Genomic DNA, 20716 nt, shown 5'->3' on the forward strand with positions numbered 1-20716 from the left:
TTCATGCTCTGCATGGCATCTGCCTCCTTCAACCAAAGGCCTCTGCCAGGCCTGTGCTATGAAAGGAAGGCTGTCATTGGTCTTAATGGTTGTCAAAGTTACTTTCTGCTTTAATTCTGCCTTACAAGTTTTTTATTGAAGAAACAGATGATTTTTGCCCTGGTTTGTGGTGAGTATACAGCTGCACATATCACCTGATTCTTTCTCTTTTTTTAACCACATTAATTTGCTACCTCCTTTGTGTACCTTGAATACTCCTTTGAATAAAATCTTTATGAATCTTAAGAAAAAAAGGGATTGAGACATTCCTCAAAACAAAGAACTCACACTATTAATGTTACTTCCTGGGATTTAACTGTTGGATCACTGTGGGTAATTCAGGCAAGGGAGCTTGGCTAACCTGAACGTCACCCTGAGGTATACTCAGTCCTGGGCTTGTGGATTATCCTTCTCTTGCTATGGATAAACCTAGAACATTTAACTTTACAGCAGTGGTTCTCAAACTTATCAGTCTTAGTTCCCCTTCACATTCTTAAAAATTATTGAGGATACCACCATCTCCAAAGAGTTTTTGCATAAGTTATATCTATAAGTATTTACCATATTAAAAATGAAAGCATTTTAGTGTAAATATGAAAATTGTTTTGAATTTTTGGACCTCCTGAAAGGGTTTTGGGATGAATCCCTGGATCACACTTTGAAAACCACTGTTTTACAACATCTATATGAAGGAAAAAAAAAATAAGGTCGCAGGTATTGTTTAAATCTGAAGAGAGAGAAGTTAAGGTATTAAAGTACAACATGATTTGTTCCAAGCTCACTCAAAAGGCAAGAAGAGAATGGACCTGTACCTATTGCTACCTAATAACTCAATGAGCTGATGAACATACTGTTCATCATTTCTGTTATTGATGATCTTAAGAATATCCACAGTATTGTCTTAATTACCACCTCACATTTAGCAGTAAAATCTGAGAATCATAAAGTTGGAAATAGCTTTGCCATATCACTCTGAGCTCAAAACTTACAATTGTCAGGTCAGCTTGGTAGGCTCTTACACACACCTTGGAAATATATTTTCTCACAATTGGTGATACCACCATACTCCCATACTCTGTTTTGTTTTGATTTTTTGGTAAATTTTTTTTTATCTATTTCCAACTTAAATACAAAATGAGAAAAGAAAAAAAAAGAACATCTCCATGTACACAGCAGAATATAAGAAAGGATTCAATATAAAATAATAAGTTTCCATCTCAGGAAAACCTATGTAATAAATACTGCACACTGTTTTCAAAGCTACCCAGCTTTCCTTTGCTTCCTTATAGGTTTTATTTTGTTCTCTCTACATACTCTTTAATTGTATTTTTTCTCTCTCTCCCCCCCCCAAAGAAGATTATAATTAAATGTATATATGTGTGTGTATATATGTGTACACACATAAATAATATACATAGACATCTATGTATATATACCACACATATACATATGCACATATATCACAATATAACTACACACATATTACATACCACACATATACATGTGACATATATACATTCATACACATATATGTAAAATCATGCTATGCATATTTCACTTGTCATCTCTTTCTCTAGAGCTACCACCTACATATACTTATTACGTCTATGAAAAGGATTCTCCAAATTATTTTTCCAAGTGTAATCTCTCTCCTAGGCTCCCATGTCAATTAGTCTCTCTGGGCCAAAAGTTCCTCCTTTGTTAAAATGAAGGGACTACCAAGGCTTCACTAGAGGGCCTAGAGGGCCTCAAGGCAGCAGGTTCCCCACCCCTGGATTAGACCCAATGGCCTCAATGACCCTTTTATCCTACAATCTTACATCTCAAACTGCCTTCCTTTCTACTTGAAATCTAAAAGTCAGTGTGTTCAATACTGAACTCATCATCTTCCCCTCCTTAATGTGCCTTTCATTTGCAACTTCCCTGTCTCTACTGGGGGCACTACCATTCTCCATATTGCCCAGGTTCTGAATGAGTTGCCAAGTCTTGCCAATTATTTCTCTTTAAGTGAAAAAAGGGAAGTTCAAGTTGGCCACAGTCAAGGTGTGAATCGATCTGTCTTGAGCTCTGCCAGGTAAGGGAGATGAAGAGAAGAGAAAGGAGTTCAACCAAAGGTGCCATCTATCTCTTAGTCTTCCCGATTTTCCTAATTTTAACCTATATTTTTTTTTCTTAGCATCAGCATTCAAGATGAATAAGTGCCTGTTTCTTATTGGTTTTTCTCATTTTAAAAAACTACCAGTATTTTAATGTGCCCAAGAAACTACTAAGTACACATTTTTAATGTGTTCAGGACACAACAAAATTAAAATTCATCAGTTTTTTAAAAATTTCTTTAAAAATGTGTTTTACATTTTTGAGAGATAATGTATTATGAATAGAGACCTGGCTGCAAATAGGAAGTTAGGAAGACCTAGTTGTGCCATTGACAAATACTTTTTTTGTTTTGTTTTGTTTTTGGTCTTTTTGGAGGGAGGAAGGCATGGCAATTGGGGTTAAGTGACTTGCCCAAGGTCACACGGCTAGCTTTTGTGATAGGTGTCTGAGGCCAGATTTGAACTCAGGTCCTCCTGACTCCAAAGCTGGTGCTCTATTCATGCCACCTAGCCTCCCTGACATATACTTTTTGTATGTTCCTGGACAAGTCACTTAACTAGGCAACTCCCCAAAACCATAAGTTGCAGAGAAGATGATGACCTACTTTGATACAAGGGGTCTCCTTATCTGAGAGTTCCCTATGTCAGTGACATTATAGATCCAGTCCTAATCCATCCCTATGCCTAAATTCATTTTATAGTCAAAATACTACCTGACCTTAAGATCATAGTCAGCTTTTTAGTGTGAGATATAGTTGGGAGTAAGAATGTTTTTAGATGATTCATGAAACCAAGTCAAGTTTCTAGTAAGATTACAGTTGGCTTTTTCTATTAATATATTATCATAATGACTTGTGTTGTAGGCTTCCTCATTTTCCTGGATGGGAGCTTTCCAATTAGCCAGACCAGATAACTGGGGCTATGTTTATGTATGAGCAGAGAGATAAGAGAGAGAAAGATCTGCCAGGGAAGAGTAGATTCCATATCACCCTAATCTTAATTTTATGCCACTTAAAAAAAAAAGACTCCTGGGGTCTGGGGTGGCATAAGCCAGAATCTGTTGCAGAAAGTGGCACATCAGAATTAAATTCCTGCTTTCCAAGATGCATTTCTGTTTGTTAGAGGGCAGGCAGGGTTTTGTTGAGCCTTCAGTATGGCAGCATTCTATCTGTTTTCACCAGAGTGGTCATTCCTGGTTGACATAGCCTTGCTGTCATACTGACAGGACCCATGGGAGACAGACCATGAGAAGACGTGTTTCTGAGATGTGTGAGACAGCCCACCCAGCTGATCTGAAAACTGTTTTGATCTCAGAGCTCACAATGGGCAAAATGCCTTCTAGCTTTATGATTCTCAGATTTTACTGCTAATTGAAAGGTGATGGTATAGGCCACAGGGTAGCTAGGTGGCGCAATGGATAGAGTGCCAGGCCTGGGGTCAGCAACACTCATCTTCTAGAGTTCAAATCTGGCCTCAAATACTTACAAGCTGTGGAGATCACATTGTGGACGTTCTTGAGATCATCAGATAATGGAGGTGGGGACATGTCAAGACTTTTCATTACCTCATTTAGTTGCTGAGGGGTAACAGCCCTTCATAACCTGTCCACCCTACCTTTGTAGTATTTTTATACCTATATTCCATCCTACCCCACTACTCTTCAATCCATTGACATTGATTTCCTTGATATTCCTTCAACAAGACTCATCTCCCAACTCCAAGCATTTCCACTAGCTGTCCCTGATACCTAGAATGCTCTCACTCCTCATCTCTGCCTTTGGATTCCTTCAAGTTCCAGCTAAAATCCCACCTTCAGAAAACCTTTCCTAGTCTCCCTTAATTCTAGTACCTTCCCTCTATTTATTACTTCCTACTTATCCCATATGTGTGTGTGTATGTATGTATGTATGTATGACACATAATTATTTGCATGTTGTCTTTCTCATTAAACTGTGAGCTCCTTGAAAGCAGGGACATGTTTTTTCCTTTTGTTTGTATCCCCAGTGCTCAGCACAGTGCCTGGAATGTAGAAGGCACTTAAAAAATGTTCATTGACCAACCATTGACATCAAGGCTTAGATCCACTCTCTTCTTACCTTTTGCAAATTATTGAGGATGTCTTCAAGGAGATTTTGTTTGGGGGAGGAGGGTGAGCTTATTTTATTTAGTTTATTTGGGGTGAAATTTGAACAAATAATATGATACTTTTAATACCTCAGTTTCTGCCTTTCCAGATTTAAACAATATATCTGCTACTTTATTCCTTCATATGGATGTTATAGGAATAAGAGACTACATATGTGATATGCTTTCGAGGCCTTTCACAGAGAGGTAGTAATTTCAAAATTTGTAGTCAAATTCTATGGTTTTATCAAATCATCCAGTTTATATCTAAGCACCTAGTAACTCTTTAGAATAGAACCAATAAACAGATAACTTCCAAAGATTTTGAGGATTTGAACGCCTGCTGTAAACATAAAAACAATACTAGCTTTTTAATGTATTATAATGGTAAATTACACTCATATAACCTGCTATGGTTTAAAAGTGTTTTACATGCATTATCTCATTTGGTCTTCACAACAATCCTCTGAGTTAGGTACAGAAAGATTGGCCTCCTTTTACAGTTGAGGAAACTGAGGTACAGTTAAGTAAAGTGATTTGTCTGAGGTTACATGTTAAAGAACAGTGCTGGGACTTGGGCTGAGAACTTCAGACTACAGTTGCCCTCCACAGCCCAGTTTTCTCTGTGGCTCCCATATCACCTGCCATCTTTTAAACTCTTTCTTTGCAGCTGTATCCCTGATGTCTCATGACAAGGATGGCAGAGGTTCAGGAGAAATTAAAGAGAATGAAACCGATCTCTTTCAGAGAAAATGAACCGACCCAGGGTACAGGGAGGAGGCAGATTAGAATGGAATTCAATGTTCTGGGCACCACCCTGAGAATATATGGTTTCCATTTCCGGGCCCAGGTTAAATATGAAATTCTGTCTTCAGACCAGTTTTGCAAACCTTAAGGAGGTTAAATTGCACACCCTCTAGGCAATATGAGAAATGTGGAGATGCATCCCCAGAGACCTAATTTCTACAAGTTAAGTCCGTTAATTTACAAGACTGAAAGATGACAGCTTGGGTTAAAGGGAAGAGAACCCTAACTGGTCATGAAAGATTCTCTGTCTTGGTTTCCATGTGTTGTGTTTCATGGAGAAGGGTAGAGTGGCCATAGTGATAGATATCTGACCTGTCCTTCTCTTTCTCCTTTGCTGGACCCTCCTCCAGATTATGCCCCCTAACTGTGGGTGGCCCTCTGGGTTCTGTCCTGGGCCTTTTTCTCCTTCTATACTCCTCTCCTTGGTGATCTCATCACCTATCCTGCCCCTTACCGACCTGTAATCTCTCATCTCCTCTTGCCTTTCAGACATTTCAAATCAGATGAGTCCAGTAGACATCTTAAACTTAATATGTATAAATCAGAACTCATGATATTTCCCCCAGACCCCCTCCCTCAACACACACCCCACCTTCTCTATTACTGTAGAGGACAGTGCCATTCTCCCAGTCCCTCAGGTTTGCAATTTAGCAGTCATACTGGACTCCTCATTAGCCCTCAACCCCCATATCCAATCTGCCACCGAGACCTGTTAATTTCACCTTCCCGACATCTCTCAAATACTACATCTTCTCTCCTCTGACTCTGCCATGGCTCTCATCACCTCACACCAGGATTATTGCAACCCCACCTCCAACTCATCCTTCATTTGGCCACTTAAGTGATCTTCTTATAGCACAGGTCTGATCACCTCACTTCCATACTCAGCAAACTCCATTGGCTCCCTAGGGCTTCCATGATTTAATATAGAATGCTCAAAGTCTTTCATAACCTAGCCCCCTCTTACCTTTCAAGTGTTTTTATACTTTACTCTCCACCATGGACTCTTGTCCAGTGACACTGGCTTCCTAACTATCTCATGAACAAGACACTCCATCTCTTGGCATTTTCTCTAGCTGTCACCCATCCCTGGAATGTTCCCCTTCCTCCATTCTGACTAGACTTCCCCAGCTTCCTTTAAATCCCAATTAAAATCCCAACTCCTACAGAAAGCATTCCCCAACCCCACTTAATTCTAGTGCCTCTGTTACTTATTTCCTATTTATCCTGTACATAGCTTGCTTTGTTTACATGTAAACTTACTTGTTTGCATGTCCTCCTGCCTTAAACTGTAAGCTCCTTAAGGGGAGGGATTGTCTTTTTCCTCTTTTTTTTGGTATCCTTAGCACTTATTATAGTGACTGGCATATAATAGGTGATTATTAATAAATGCTTATTGATTGATTTTTGAAGCCTGGGTTCAATGACTGTCTCTGACACTTAATACTTGTATGACCTTGGACACATCATTTAATCTCTATGGGCTTCATTTTCCTCCTCTCTTAAATGAAGGAGGGGTTGGATGTCTGGAATTCCTTTCTAGCTCATAATCCATAACCCCATATAAATTTTGCAGTAAATGTAGGAAAGAGAAAGGTTACTACATTCCTAAAATGTACATTGCCCTATACCAACCATAAATCTTTACATTTCTAAAGTTCAGTAAATATTTTTTTGTCTTCTCTGCTAATCAGTAGAGGCCCCTAAACTTTTACTAATTTCAAGCAAAACGCTTTTTTTTTTTTTTGCTTTGTATTAATCCCTTTGAGATTTGGTCTTTTCTTTCTTCCTTTTTACTCATCCACTCTTCAGGTGACTTCTTCCTTTGAGCACTGTCAGGTTGCTTCCTCTTCCTTCTCCCCCTACTTTTTAGTTCTTCCAAAGCATTTTCTTTGTAACAACTTTGTGGAATAGATAATGTAAGATAAAGAAACCAAGGCTCTAGGAAGTAAAACATATGGTTAGCAAGGGAATCCTAGCAAGCCAAAATTCAAACTCAGGTCTTCTTGATCCAAACAGTGATCTTTCTACAACTAATTTTTATGTTGGGTGTCACTTTAAAGTGTGAAATAAAATGAACAGTTCATAAGTAATTCCTTTCCTTAAAACTAAGACCCTTCAGATTTACCTCATGCAGCTTTACAATTGTGAAGTAAGTGAAGATCTAATGTCATTATTCTCATTTTATAAATAAATAAAATTAAGGAAAAATAGTTGATATAACCCTTAACTCCATAAATCTCAGATGCTTATTCAGGGCTGGTGCTTCATTTACTGCATCACCTAGCCGCCCCAAACCTATGATTTCCAAAAGGTGGAGATGAGATGGGCATATATTCCAGAGTTAGCCATTAAGAATTCATGGGACGGCAGAGGGCGGCTAGGTGGCGCAGTGAGTAAAGCGCCGGCCCTGAAGTCAGGAGGACACCCAAGTTCAGTTCCGGCCTCAGACACTTAACACACACACACACACACACACACACACACACACACACACACACACACACACAAACCCCTAACCTTGGGCAAGTTACTTAACCTCAATTGCCCTTCAAAAGGCAAAAAAAAAAAAAATTCATCCAGAGGAGGCAAGGTGGCACAGTGAATAGAGCACCTGCCCTGGAGTCAGGAGGACCTGAGTTCAAATTCGGCCTCAGCAGACACTTGCTAACTGTGTGACCTTGGGCAAGTCAGTTAACCCCAGTTGCCCCCTGCAAAAAGCAAAAAAAATTCATTTATTTTGAGAGGGCTCTTCCAGCCCACACCTTTGTGGAAGTGGGAGATCCATAGGTATAATACACTACACGTGTTTTCAGACTCTTTCAATATATTAATCGTGTTGATTTTTCTCCCTCCTTTACTTTCTTTTTTGTCTTTAAAAAATATTATTTGTGGGGCGGCCAGGTAGCACAGCAAGTAAGAGCACCGGCTCCAGTGTTGAGAAGACCTGGAGATCGAATCCCGGGCTCAGACACTCAGCACCACACCCAGAAATAACTGGCTGTGTAACCTTGAGCAAGTTACTTAACCCCGATTGCTCAAAAATAAAAAAAAATATTATTTGTTATATGAGATGACTCTATGAGTGGGATACTGGGGAAAACTATGATGAAATAAAACCAGAAAAAGACTTCAATAAAAATTTACTTTAATAAAGAAAAGAAATCCTCTTTGGCCCATTCACTACCAGAATGAAGACCATTCTAAGCAACCAGACCATCGACATCCCAGAAAATGTTGACATCTCTCTTAAGGGTCGGGCAGTTATTGTGAAAGGGCCCAGAGGAATCCTCCGCAGGGATTTCAACCATATCAATGTTGAGCTCAGTCTCCTTGGAAAGAAGAAAAAAAGGCTTCAGGCAGACAAGTGGTGGGGAAATCGAAAAGAATTTCCAACCATGCGCACAATCTGTAGTCATGTACAAAACACGATCAAAGGTGTCACCCTGGGTTTTCGTTACAAGATGAGGTCTGTGTATGCTCACTTCCCCATCAATGTTGTTATTCAAGAGAATGGCTCACTTGTTGAAATCAGAAATTTCTTGGGTGAAAAATATATCCGAAGAGCGCGCATGAGACCAGGTGTTGCTTGTGCTGTTTCTCAAGCCCAAAAAGATGAGTTAATTCTTGAAGGAAATGATATTGAACTTGTTTCAAACTCAGCTGCCCTGATCCAACAGGCCACCACGGTCAAAAATAAGGATATCCGAAAATTTTTGGATGGCATCTATGTTTCTGAGAAAGGCACCGTGCAACAAGCTGATGAATAAGTTGGAAAAGATGCCAAAGGCTGTGTCCTGAGGAGTCAACGCTTATTCAGATGTCAAATAATTCAGAGGTGAAATAAAAATACTTTTTGTCAAAAAAAAAAAAAAGAAAAGAAATCATCAGTAACATTTGAGAGAACAGTTTCAGTAAAGTTCGTTGGAAGACCAGCTACAAGGGGTGGAGAGGTGAGTGGGTGGTGAGGCTATTAAAGGCGAGACTAGAAGATCCTTTCTAGGAGTTTGGCAGTGAAATAAGAACAGTTGTAAATGCATGCAGTGTCTTGTTCTAATCTTTGCCCTTCTGGTTTGTAGCATGGTGCTGATTGCTTTAGATCTTTGCTCTAACTAGTTTATGGTGTGACCAAACAGATTATTTAGAAATGATTCTCACATTAGTACCCAGTTATTCCCTTTACAATAAACCAATCGATTTTAATTGCTCAATATTCACTATGTACGGCACTTTCATCTTTCAAAAATATTTAGCCTTCTACTCAGATTTAGTTTAAGAGCCTTTGAGTTCACTCTTTTCTTTCTCCTCAAGCTTTATTTTCTACCATTCTTCCCTCTTCCCTCTTAAAAGTTATTGTATATCAAGGTATATGTTGATTCGGTTCTTTCAACATTATGTCAATTGTATAATCATTGGATAGAACTCTCAGATTTAGAATACTGCCAGTTAAATTACTGTTAACATAGACAGCCTAAAAACTATGATTCTTAGGACTCTGACCTTTTTTCGACTACAGTGTCAACATTATTGAGGAAGAGAATGACACAAAATGGGAGGGTATTTTGTCTTTTTTCTGTTTGATGGGTTGCTAGAGCCAAAGACCATAACCAACCTAGTGGTGATTAGCCCCTCTGTGCTTGAGTAGGCTGATCCTCAGATAGCAGAGATTTGTCTCTGGGATTGGACTAGAAACCGTTCCAGCTGGTGCTGTGCTGGTGGTCTTATCAGGGTCACTTCTGTGTCATGATGAGTCATGAGAGAAGGACTTGGGTTGTAGGCTTTACCTCAACAAAGCTACGTAATTCATACTAAGTAATATTTGCTCCCAATGTAGCTTTTTAAAATCCCTTTTTGTTGACCTTGGCATCCTTCACCAGTATGAACTCATTCTGGGCTTTTAATATTCTGACACCGTTCTTAGAGGACCATCCTATGTTTGTGGTTTAATTCATCTCAGTTTAAATACCCTGGTTTTCAGCTTTTGCATTAAAAAAAATTTTTTTTGTCGATGAATGAGTTCATGATGGATCCGCTTGAGTTTCTTTGAATAGCTATTCCTTTTCTTTCTCCTCACAAAGATTTTTATTTGTGTCATCAGAATTTCATCCTGAAGCATGTCATTTGCTTCTTGGACTAACTTCCCTTATGTAATTTCAGTCCTTGGGAACATAACTATCCTTCTTCTGAACTCTGAAACCTGCTTTCCCTAAATCTAAATAGATGCCTAGCTTTGCCTGAATTTCTTCTCCTTCATCATGAGTTCTTAGGTGACGCCCTTTCAAGGTTTCCGTTCTTTCTACTTCACCAGTAACTTCTTCCATATTGGTCAGCATCAAGTCTGACATAATGGTTTTTCTCATCACTTCTACATATGAAGGTCAAATATCAAGGTAAGCCTGTAAGCATTTCTTAAGCACTTATTGTGTGTCAGGTACTATGCTAAGTGCTGGAAATACAAGGAAGAGCCCTAGAGGAGTTTGTGATCTGAGAAGACATATATAAAACACTGTGATACATAAAACACTATGTACAAATAAGCTATATCTATCTATATGATAAAGAGGAAATAGTCAATAGAAGGAAGATACTAGAATTAAGGGATTGGAAAAGGAATGGCAATAGCTAGTATTTAAAGCTGGGACTTCACAGTTTGCAAAGCACTTATCCATATTACTCATTTAATCCTCACCATAACCTGGGGAGGTATGTACAATTATTATACGCATTTTACAGATTAGGAAGCCAAGAGAGGTTAAGTGACTTACCCAGGATCACACAGCTAGTAAACGTCTGAAGCTGAATTTGAGTCTTCTTGGCTCCAGGAGCCTCAGCTTTACCCACTGCTCCACTTGGTGGCCTAAGAGCTGCTCTGCAGACAAAACGCCTCCAGTAGATGGGACACAAGTCCCTCATTACTACTATGCCAAGTTTGATCTGTTTCCTGAACTCTCTCTTTCCTCTTTCTTGCCAGGTGTTCCGAACCTCTGCCACAATATTGTTTGTTTCTCCTTTCATTAATCCTTGTCTACATGTTCCCCATATGTTTGCACTTTCCACTGGGAAGGGGTGTAGCATGCTGGGGGAAGGCACATAGGATTACAATTTCCATTTTGGACATGGTGTATTTGTATTGCCTGTTGGATGTCTACTTGGAGGTTGGAGAGATCAAACAGGGCAATAGATCAATTGATCAATAGATAGACAGATATTTGGTAGTTATCTGCATGGAGATGATGGTTGAACCCCAAGGATCTGATGAAGGAGAAGGCCCAAGGAGCACCAAAGGTTAGGGGACGGTGCATCAGAGATGATTTATCATCAACAAAGAAAACTTAGAAGGATCAGTTAGACAGGTGAACCCAGAGAGGGCAATGTTGTGACAGCTGGGTGTCCAGGAAGGTGGACGTTGTTAGCAGTGTAAGCTGCCTCAGAGAGGTCAAGAAGTATTTGAAGTAAAATCAAGAAGTATTTATGTGTATACACACACACAAATATATATGTATGTGTATATATATATATGTATGTATGTGTGTGTGTATATACATATGAAGAATGAAGACTGAGAAATACATTTAATTATTAAGAGAACACGGATCACTTTGGAGGAAGCAGTTGCAATTGAGAGGTAAGATTGTTATTAGCCATGTTGCAAGAAGTTGAGAAATGAGTAGGAGCACAAAGCGGGCAGATTTTCCTAGGAATGTGGCTGTGAAAAGGAGGAGAGATATGTTATAATTGCTTAAGGAGGTGATAGGATCAAGTGAAGTGTTGTTTTTTTTTAAACAATTGGGAGAACTGATTGGGTTTGTAGGTTGCAGCCAGTGGGTTTGGAAGAGTTGGAGAATTAGACAGAGGGGGAGGAGGGTGAACAAAGAGACAAGTTTCTGGAGAAGAATGGGAGGGACCAACTCCAATTGCACCAAGAGAAGTTGAATTTGGTGAGAAAACACCTCTGAGTCAGAGATTAGAGCAAAGAATGATGGGGGAGGGGAGATAATGTTTAGGGGTTTTGAGAGCTAGAATAGAAAAGAAGTTTGTGATGAGGGAGATATACTGCATTTTCTTACTAAATTTTTACCCAAGATCCTCTTCTGACAGGGAGAAAATTGTGGAATAGGAGGTTTGAGAGGAGAAAAGATTTCAAACATGACTCTTGCAGAGTACAGGAAAAGAATCAATCAGGAAATAGAATAATTGCCCTGCAGCAGTGAGGGACCAGTTGAGACAACACAAATTTGGAGTGGACCCATTTGGCATGGTTTGGTGACTCCCTTGACTGATATTCAGCAGCATGAGAGTGGTAATCAATCAACATACAGTAAGTATTGCTACTGTGTGCCAAGCAAGCACTGTGGTGGCTGGTAGAGATGCAGAGACAAAAACTGAAACAGTCCTAGCTCTCAAAGACCTTATATTGATCTACTGGGGATTGGGAAGGACAGGAGTGGAAGGGAAACATTGATATACATAAGTATGTAAAAAAATAAGTCAAGGTTTGGGGGTTTTGTATTAGTAAGAGAATGCCCTAACTGGGGATGGGAAGGATGGGGAAGATCAGGAAAGGCTTCTTGTTGAAGGAAACTGGAGGGTCTAAGAGGTGGAATGTGACAGATATGTGACAGACAAGAAGGCTATTTTGGCTAGATCATAGTCTCTGTGTGTGAAGGAGCCTATTGTACTAGGGTACATTGGAACCAGGTTGAGAAGGACTTTAAGCAGAGGAATTTATATTTGATTTTGTAGGTAATAGGGAGCCACAGGAGTTAAATGAGTAGGGGAGTCACAAATGGTCAGATTTGCATTTAAAAAAAAATTGCTTTAGCAGCTATTTGGGTTAGAGAAGGAAGAGTTTTGGGTCAGGCAGACCAAAAATTAAAAGGACTGCAGTGGTCCAGTTGAAAAGTGAGGAGTGCTTGGTCTAGGGTGGTGGCAGTGCATGAGCTGAGAGAAGGGGAGAGGCTCAGAGAAGGCAAATGAATATTATTGTGATGAAAGACATGACAGATATGACGAATTCAGAGACACCTGGGGAGGCATGTATGAACTGATGAAGAGTGAAATGAGCAGAACAGTAACAATTTACCAAATGGGCAGGTAGTACATGTCAAGGACTCTACTGTGCTAGAGATACAAATCTAAACAAAAAGAAAATCAATTTTGCTTTCAAGGACGTTATATTCTGATAGAGGAAGATAATACACAAAGCTGGCCTCAGTTACTTACTAGCTATATGACCCTGGGTAGGTCACTTAACCCTGTCTGTCTCAGTTTCCTTATCTGTAAAATGAGCTGGAGAAGGAAATGGCAAACCAGTCCAGTATCTTTGCCAAGAAATCCCCAAATGGGGTCACAAAGAGTCAGACACAGCTGAAATGATTCAACAACAACAACAACAAAAACCACAAAAGGAAGCCAAAAGGGAAGACCAACAGGAGACGGGTCATTGATGAAGGTATCTGCGTCGGGGCATGGTCCTAAAGTCCAGAAAATCAGAAGTACAGTCAGGAGGAGAATGAACATTGGCTGGCCTGGGTCCCTCTCCAAAACGTAGGCCCCAGGAAGGAACTCAGCTATGAGAGAAGGGTGTTGGCATGGCAGAGGGACAGACTTTCCAGGGTGAGAAAGCCCAAGGCTCTGAGGGAACTTCCAGGGTGAGATTGCAGCTGAGGATATGAGATTGAAGTCCAGAAAGTCAGAAACACAGTCCCAGGTAAACTGAGGCAAAACTATTCTGAAAGGCAACAGAACTCTGATCAATACAGTAACCAGTTATGATTTCAGAGGATAGCTGATGAAACATGAAAACTGTACCTCTTGGCAGAAGGTTGATAGACAAGAAATGCAAAAGGAGATGGGTTTTTCAGACATGGTTATTACATTTATTTGTTTTACTTTTATTGTGAATACTTGTTACAAAAGAGAACTTCCATGGGGGGAAGGAGTTAATGAATAGTGATAAAGAAAAGGGCCATAGAGCCATTTTGTTTCTACCATATTAATTTAAATAAACACTCTTAACATATATGTGATTTAAAACTTTGTAACAGAAGCTCACTGTTTCGTGTACAATCTCCCTTTCTGTTCTCTGTATACTAAAAGTTTGCATAACGGAATGGTCATGTTTGTTAAGTTGATAATTTAAAAATAAAATATGGAGGGGAAAAAAACCCCAACACAGATAAATGGTGGGAATAACCTATGATTGTGGTTTGCCAGTGGAAGGATCAGCAATGGGACAAAAAGTCAAGGGATTCAAAAGTAGACAGCAGTGGAGAGCTGAATGGCTTTAACTACAGGGTTGAAATTTTGAAAGGGATGAAAGAGAAGCCAAGAATGACAGACTGGGGCAGGAGGGAGGGATGGAATGACAGGAGGTTGAAGTGAGGACAAAGATGGGGAAAGATGTCACTATGCCATGGAAAGTTCCAAGTGTAAGGGTAGGGGATTAGGATGGAAAGGAAGGCTGCCCCAGGTGCTGAACTCTTTGATGGGGGCCTACAATAATCTAACAGCCTAAACCTAGGCTTGGGGAGCAGGGGGAAGGGGGGGACAGGGAGAGATGAGCTTTGTGCATTTGTATATAAACATCTGAGGCCATGAAATCTATTGCTGTCCTCCCTGTCCAGGGTTCAAATCCCACCTCTGATGCTTACAATCTGTTTGGGTTTAGGCAAATCTCTTCATCTTCATGGGCCTCACTTTCCTTAATTGTAAAGTTAAGGGGTTGGCCTAGATGACCTCGGAGATCCTTTCCTCCTACTCTAAATCTGATTCTATGACTTCTTAGATATTCTCTCCTAAGGATTTATGGTCCTTTCTACCTACAGTCTGTGGTATCTTAGTTTTGTCCTCCCCTCCCCCCATTATGTTTGTAAGTGTTGTGACCTAGTAATCAAAAAAAGCTAGTGCAATTTCAGCCTTTATTAATAATTTAAAACCTACCTTTTGTATAATGCTTTATAGTTTATGAATTGTATTCATATACATTATTTCATTTGATTCTTACAACATAACACTAAAAGGTCATTATGGAAGTTATAATTTACAGAAGGGAAACTGAAGGTCAGAGAAGTGGAATGGGAGGTAATATGGGGGGGGGGAGGGAATCCCTGAACTTGAAGAAAGGGAAGGACAGAGGAAAGAAAAGAAGGAAAGAAGAAAGGAAGGAGGAAAGAAAGAAAAAATGAGTTTATTTAATGCCTGCTATATCCCAGACTAAATGCTTTACAAATATCTCATCTAATTTTCACAAAGGTCCCTGGAGGTAGGTGCTATTATAATCACCATTTTACAGCTTTGAAAACTGAGGCAAACAGAGGTTAAGTAATTTGCCCAAGGTCACAGGACTAATAAATGTCTGAGACCAAATTTTAACTCAGGTCCAGCGCCCTATCCACTGTACCACCTAGCAGCCTTAAAGTCAAAAGACCTGTTCTCTAGTTCTTTCTCTGGCACTTAGAACCTTTTGTGACCTTAGACAAATCTCTTCACCTCTTCTGGGTCTCTGTTCCCCTGTCTAGAAAATGAGGATGATGATTTTAAAAGAACTTTAAGGTTTGCTGAGTGCTTGGCAGCCGCTGTTTCATTTGGGTCTCACAACAACCCTGTGAGGTGAGTGCTACAGGTATTATTCATTTGATTTTACAGGTGAGGAAACAGAAGCGGAGAGCTAGGATTTAGAGCTGGAAGGGCCCATGGATGTCAGCTAGACCAACCTCTTTGTTTGTTTGTTTCTTTGTTAATGTCTCCTGACCTTGCCTATACTGGAAGTTCAAGGGCTACTTACAGGCACCACTGACTTGCTTGGCACAGGAATTTTCACCTACTCTGTTTCCAACCTGGGGCAGGTCACCCCTCCTCAGGCAGCATGGTGCCCTCCCCTCCTTCCCAAGGATTAACCATATTGGTACTGGACCTAGTACAGTTTAGAATGCCTGGGCTCAAAAGATCCCCCAGCTCCTCAGTCTTCTGGGTAGGCGGGATTACAGATGAGCACCACCATGCCCAGCCCCACCCCTTCATTCTTATAGGTAAAATACCTGAGGCCTGTGGGGCCTAGGTTACCTGCCTATATCCATGGTCACAAGAGAAGTAAGCTGGGATTCACTGGGTCCTGGAACTCAGTTCTGAGTACCTTCCTTTAAAAACGTCCAGGAGCTTCAGATTCCAGGGCCTATACTCTACCCATCAGCCTCTGTATGCTTGTTCTGGAGGCTAATCTGAGAGGTTTGGACTAGATGAGTCCTTTCCCTATTGTATCACTTGATCCATTTATCTGTGGTCACAAGAACTAGCAGCTGGTACTGAACCTAGGTCTCCTGACTACTGTCTTTTGCTTATCCTCCTCTCTATTCCAATGCCTAATATAAAGCCCCATTATATCCTGCAGTTTTTTGAATCCAGTTCTGGTGAAAACTTTTTTTTTCAGTCAATCTTAAGTGCTAGGCATTGATAAGAACTAGTCATACCAAAAGAGACAAAGATAGTCCCTGCCCTCAAAGAGCTCACAATTTACTGGAGTCTATTTTTTATATACTGCCCCACTCCCCTCCTTTCAACTGTGTTGTTTATTTTGAGTAAGGTATTCCCAGCATTGTGCTGGTAAATGTTTAACAAACAAGAGTTTGCAGAATTTCAAAGTGTAAATGCTCACACTGAAAATTTAGCAGTTTGTTCGAGAGAGTGCATTCCAGCCCAGCCCAATCTACCCTCCAGCACCACTCACAAGGTCAAATTTGCCATCTTACATAGAGCACTGTAGTCCATCTTGTTTGTTACATATATATTCAACTTGAGATATTTGTATTTAGAAATCAAATGCCATGGGTTTTATTGTTCTCTTAGATTATGTCTCCCGAATTTCTGGGTGGCGGCTCCAGCTCTTCCTCCTCTCATATTTTAGCTGTCCTCTATGGTATCTAGCTTGGTGGATATCATAATCAGCTTCCCCCCCATCTTTCTTCCTTTTTCACTTAAATCCCCTTTTATTACTTTTTCAAGATATCAGCAAATACATTTTTACTAGGCTTATTTAGCACCCTCTGTCTCTAGCCAGGTCTATGGCATGCCTGTATTTTGAGGGGCGGTACAGAAATCCAAATTTTAAATTCAGATGTTATCTTCTTTCATAAAATGGATGGATGGATGGATGGATGGATGGATGGATGGGTATTTGACTTTGGACACATTTAACTTATTCCTTGTATCCCTTACATGCCTCTCTCTCTATGGGCTAGCCTTGTGTCCTGGGAGTGCCCTTTCTGCAGAATGAGATTAATACAACCTGCAAGGATTTATGAGAATAAAGAAAATTAATTAATTGCATGTGGTGTGGTACAAGGTCATGATTCAGTATTCTGTCTCTGGCTGGGAATTTATTCAGGAACAATTCTGCTTCTCATTCTATCTACATATTTGTCAGAGTTAATAGTTATAGAACTGAAAATAGCCTTAGAGGACATCTATTCCAACCCTCTCATTTTACAGATAAAAAAACTGAGACCCAGAAAGATTAAGTGACTTGCCTAGGGTGACACTAGTAAGGTCTGAGGTGAGATTTGAACCCAGATCTTCCTCACTTCATTTTACTTAACCATACTGCTCCATCATTCCTTCAATTGGTAAAAAACTTCCAGGCCAACTGGAAAGATTTTTAAAAGATCCTCAAACATTTATTTTTCAGGTGGATGCTTTACAGTCTGAGGATAACACCCATAATATTTCAAATTTATCTAGACTTTTGATAATGGTTTGGGTATAACCTTGAATGAAGAAGTTTCATCAGTAGTAATAACCTTTTCCACTTATCCTCTAGTCTTTGAGTTATCTTGGTCTTGACAATTTTTTTCTTCATAGTAGTGCTTAGCAGCTTTAAAACCCAAACCAAACAAAAAACACCTGGTCTTCTCATTGTTCTTCTAAACTTTAAGGAGCCTATGCTGACTACCCTGTAGCATAATCAATAACTACCACTCCAGCTTTTAGGTTCCTCTTGTTTTTTATAGATTAATTAGGCAGTTTTGTATCAATTTTTTCAGGTTTGGGGGAGCTGTTTTTCATTTTCTACTGCATTTTCCTTTCCTCTTTGTGACAAATATTTCATCATGGGCTTCCATGATCCTTGAAAACACTTGATTTTGTCACAAAAGCAGAGATATCACTGTCATTGTCATTGAAGTGCTCTCTTTAATAGCTACATATTTTCTTGGAATAACATCCACTTAACCACAGAATTAATTGATGTTTTTTTTTTTGCTTTTTTGAGGGCAATTGGGGTTAAGTGACTTGCCCAAGATCACATGGCTAGTTTTTGTGTTTTGTCTGAGGCCAGACTTGAACCGAGGTCCTCCTGATTCCAGGGCTGGTGCTCTATTCACTGCACCACCTAGCTGCCCCTTAACCACAGAATTAAAAACAACAAAAGAAAGCAATGAAATCCAGTATTCAACTTAGAACTAACAGTGGGGAAAGCAACTCAATCTGGTTTCATGTTGTCAAGGGCAGACATTATGGGTCAGCCTAATGTCAGTAAAAGCACAGGTGCATAACCATTGCTTTAACTAAATGAACCCATATTAAAATTATAAAATTATTGCTTGTCCCAAGTAATTCACACACTACTACTATATTTCATCCCTCGTATATTTTTTCTTCCCCTTCCCACCCCACCTTGTTCCCCCTGCCCCAGCCTCTCTATTTTTAGATGAACATTTTTTGTGGTTCTGTCATTACAGTCATGTCTGGCTCTTCCTGACCCTGTTTGGAGTTTTCTTGGCAAGGACACTAGAGTGGTTTGCCATTTCCTCCTCCAGCTCATTTTACAGATGAGGAAACTGAGGTAAACAGGGTTAAGTGACTTGCCCAGGGTCACACAACTAGTAAGTCTCTGAGGCCAAATTTGAACTCAGGAAGATGAGTCTTCCTGACTCCAGCCTGACACTCTAACCGACACACCATCTTGCTACCCCATAGATGGACATAGAGTTCCTAAATAGTTGCTGCACTCTGCATCTAAGATGATTGCTTTGAACTCAGAAATTTTATACAGACATCAGGGAGTATCTGAATCAGCAGTTTAGAGTGGTATTTGTAGTCTTGCCTCAAAAGAAACTACGTATGACCAATTTAAAGATAAGTAGTAAGGCAGCTAGGTAGTGAAGTGGATAGAGTTCCAGGCCTAAAGGCAGGAAGACTCTCTTCTTCCTGAGTTTCAGTCTGGCCTCAGACACGTACTAGCTGTGTGACCTTGAGCAAGTCACTTACCCTGTTGACCTCAGTTTCCTCATCTGTAAAAAATGAGCTTGAGAAGGAAATGGCAAACCACTCCAGTGTCTTTGCCAAGAAAACCCCAAATGGGGTCATGAAGAATTGGACAGGACTGAAAAATGACTGAACAAGTCCATGGATGCTTCATTCTTTCCCTCAGTTTCTCCATCTCTTCTACAGTCATCTTTTATCTTATCAATTTGCATTGCCAAATCAATGATAAAGAAATGCTTAGCTGGCTAAGAGGTAGCATGTTCTCACAACTGATGCTATCATACTACCTCTAGCCAAAAAGACAAACAAACAAAAACCAACAACAATAAAAAAAAACAAAGCTAGGTTCCCTGTCCAACTGGACAGTGACTGATAGATTACCTAGTTCAGGTTTGGAAATATTTTAGCCATCACATCTTTTTTAGGAAAAAACTGAGTTTTGTTCTTGTATTTTCTTTGGATGGAGGCATGTAGTAAAACTCTATACATATCAGATAGCCAGTTGTGGGATGATAACTTGGTAATTCATAGGTAATAATAATCAGGCACAATATTGAGGTATTTTTATTATATGCAGCACTTTTCATGATTTTTCCTTGATGACGATAGCTGGCTCTCCCCATCTACCTAAAGCTAATGATAGTGGTGATGATGATGATGATAAAAATAATAATAATCTGTGCTACACATATGCCAATTTCTAAGACTGGCCTAAGACCTAAAACTAAAACTCTGACCTAGTGAATTTCTCAGCTTCTCTGTGATTCAGGCTGTTATGGGACCATAGGTGGAGTCTAGCAATTTTGCACAGGTATATTTAGCTGTCAGTGGCCAGACTGCTCTTAAGTCATGGTAATTAGGAGTAAGTTCAGAAACATATACTTCATTCTCTTTTAGAATGGGAATGGGGAGAGCCTATCACTTAACATACTCTTTTACTGAAGGAGCAGTTTGACTCAGGGAGTTGTATCATGATTGATTTAATATATTTAGCATTTTGAAACTGTTCTGCTTAAAATGTTACAGCATCTTCCTAGTAATCTTGTATGAACTGTCCCCTAGTGCACAACCCCCAAACCCTCCCACACACTTACACACACTCACACATACACTCATACTCAAACATACACACTCACACCCAAACACACACACACACACACACACCTCTACAAGGAAAGTATAGTTTCCCATACACATTGGAGATGTTCCAGCAAGTGGGTGAGAGGGATGTGAGCAAGTGTGGACATGTGGAAAAGACTTTATTCACTAAGTTGAGTATGTGGTGATTTGGAACTCTAAAACATTTGCTTTTGTTTCATGGCCCAGATCTATATGTAAAAATCCATATTTGTAGGAAGGGAATTCAATTAAAATGAAATAGAGAGTTTCTT

The 20716-nt window shown here is 39.8% G+C and overlaps 2 protein-coding genes across 2 annotated transcripts in view; both read left to right on the plus strand.

Moving 5' to 3' along the window:
- Positions 1-20716, plus strand: part of LOC138175835 (proline and serine-rich protein 2-like) — a 70651-nt gene that overhangs the window by 37096 nt on the left and 12839 nt on the right. The window lies entirely within an intron of this gene.
- Positions 8176-8980, plus strand: LOC138175747 (large ribosomal subunit protein uL6-like). The gene has a single exon (XM_069106222.1). The coding sequence runs from the start codon at positions 8258-8260 to the stop codon at positions 8834-8836; it is 579 nt and encodes a 192-aa protein (XP_068962323.1). The 5' UTR covers positions 8176-8257; the 3' UTR covers positions 8837-8980.

This window comes from Petaurus breviceps, unplaced genomic scaffold (genome assembly GCF_028583685.1).
Source record: "Petaurus breviceps papuanus isolate PSGF00001 unplaced genomic scaffold, PetGlider_PUasm1.0 79, whole genome shotgun sequence".
In the NCBI taxonomy this organism is placed as follows: domain Eukaryota; kingdom Metazoa; phylum Chordata; class Mammalia; order Diprotodontia; family Petauridae; genus Petaurus; species Petaurus breviceps.

Excerpts from the sequence above, each read along its gene's own strand:
- LOC138175747 (XM_069106222.1), top strand. The coding sequence starts at position 8,258 with ATGAAGACCATTCTAAGCAACCAGACCATCGACATCCCAGAAAATGTT.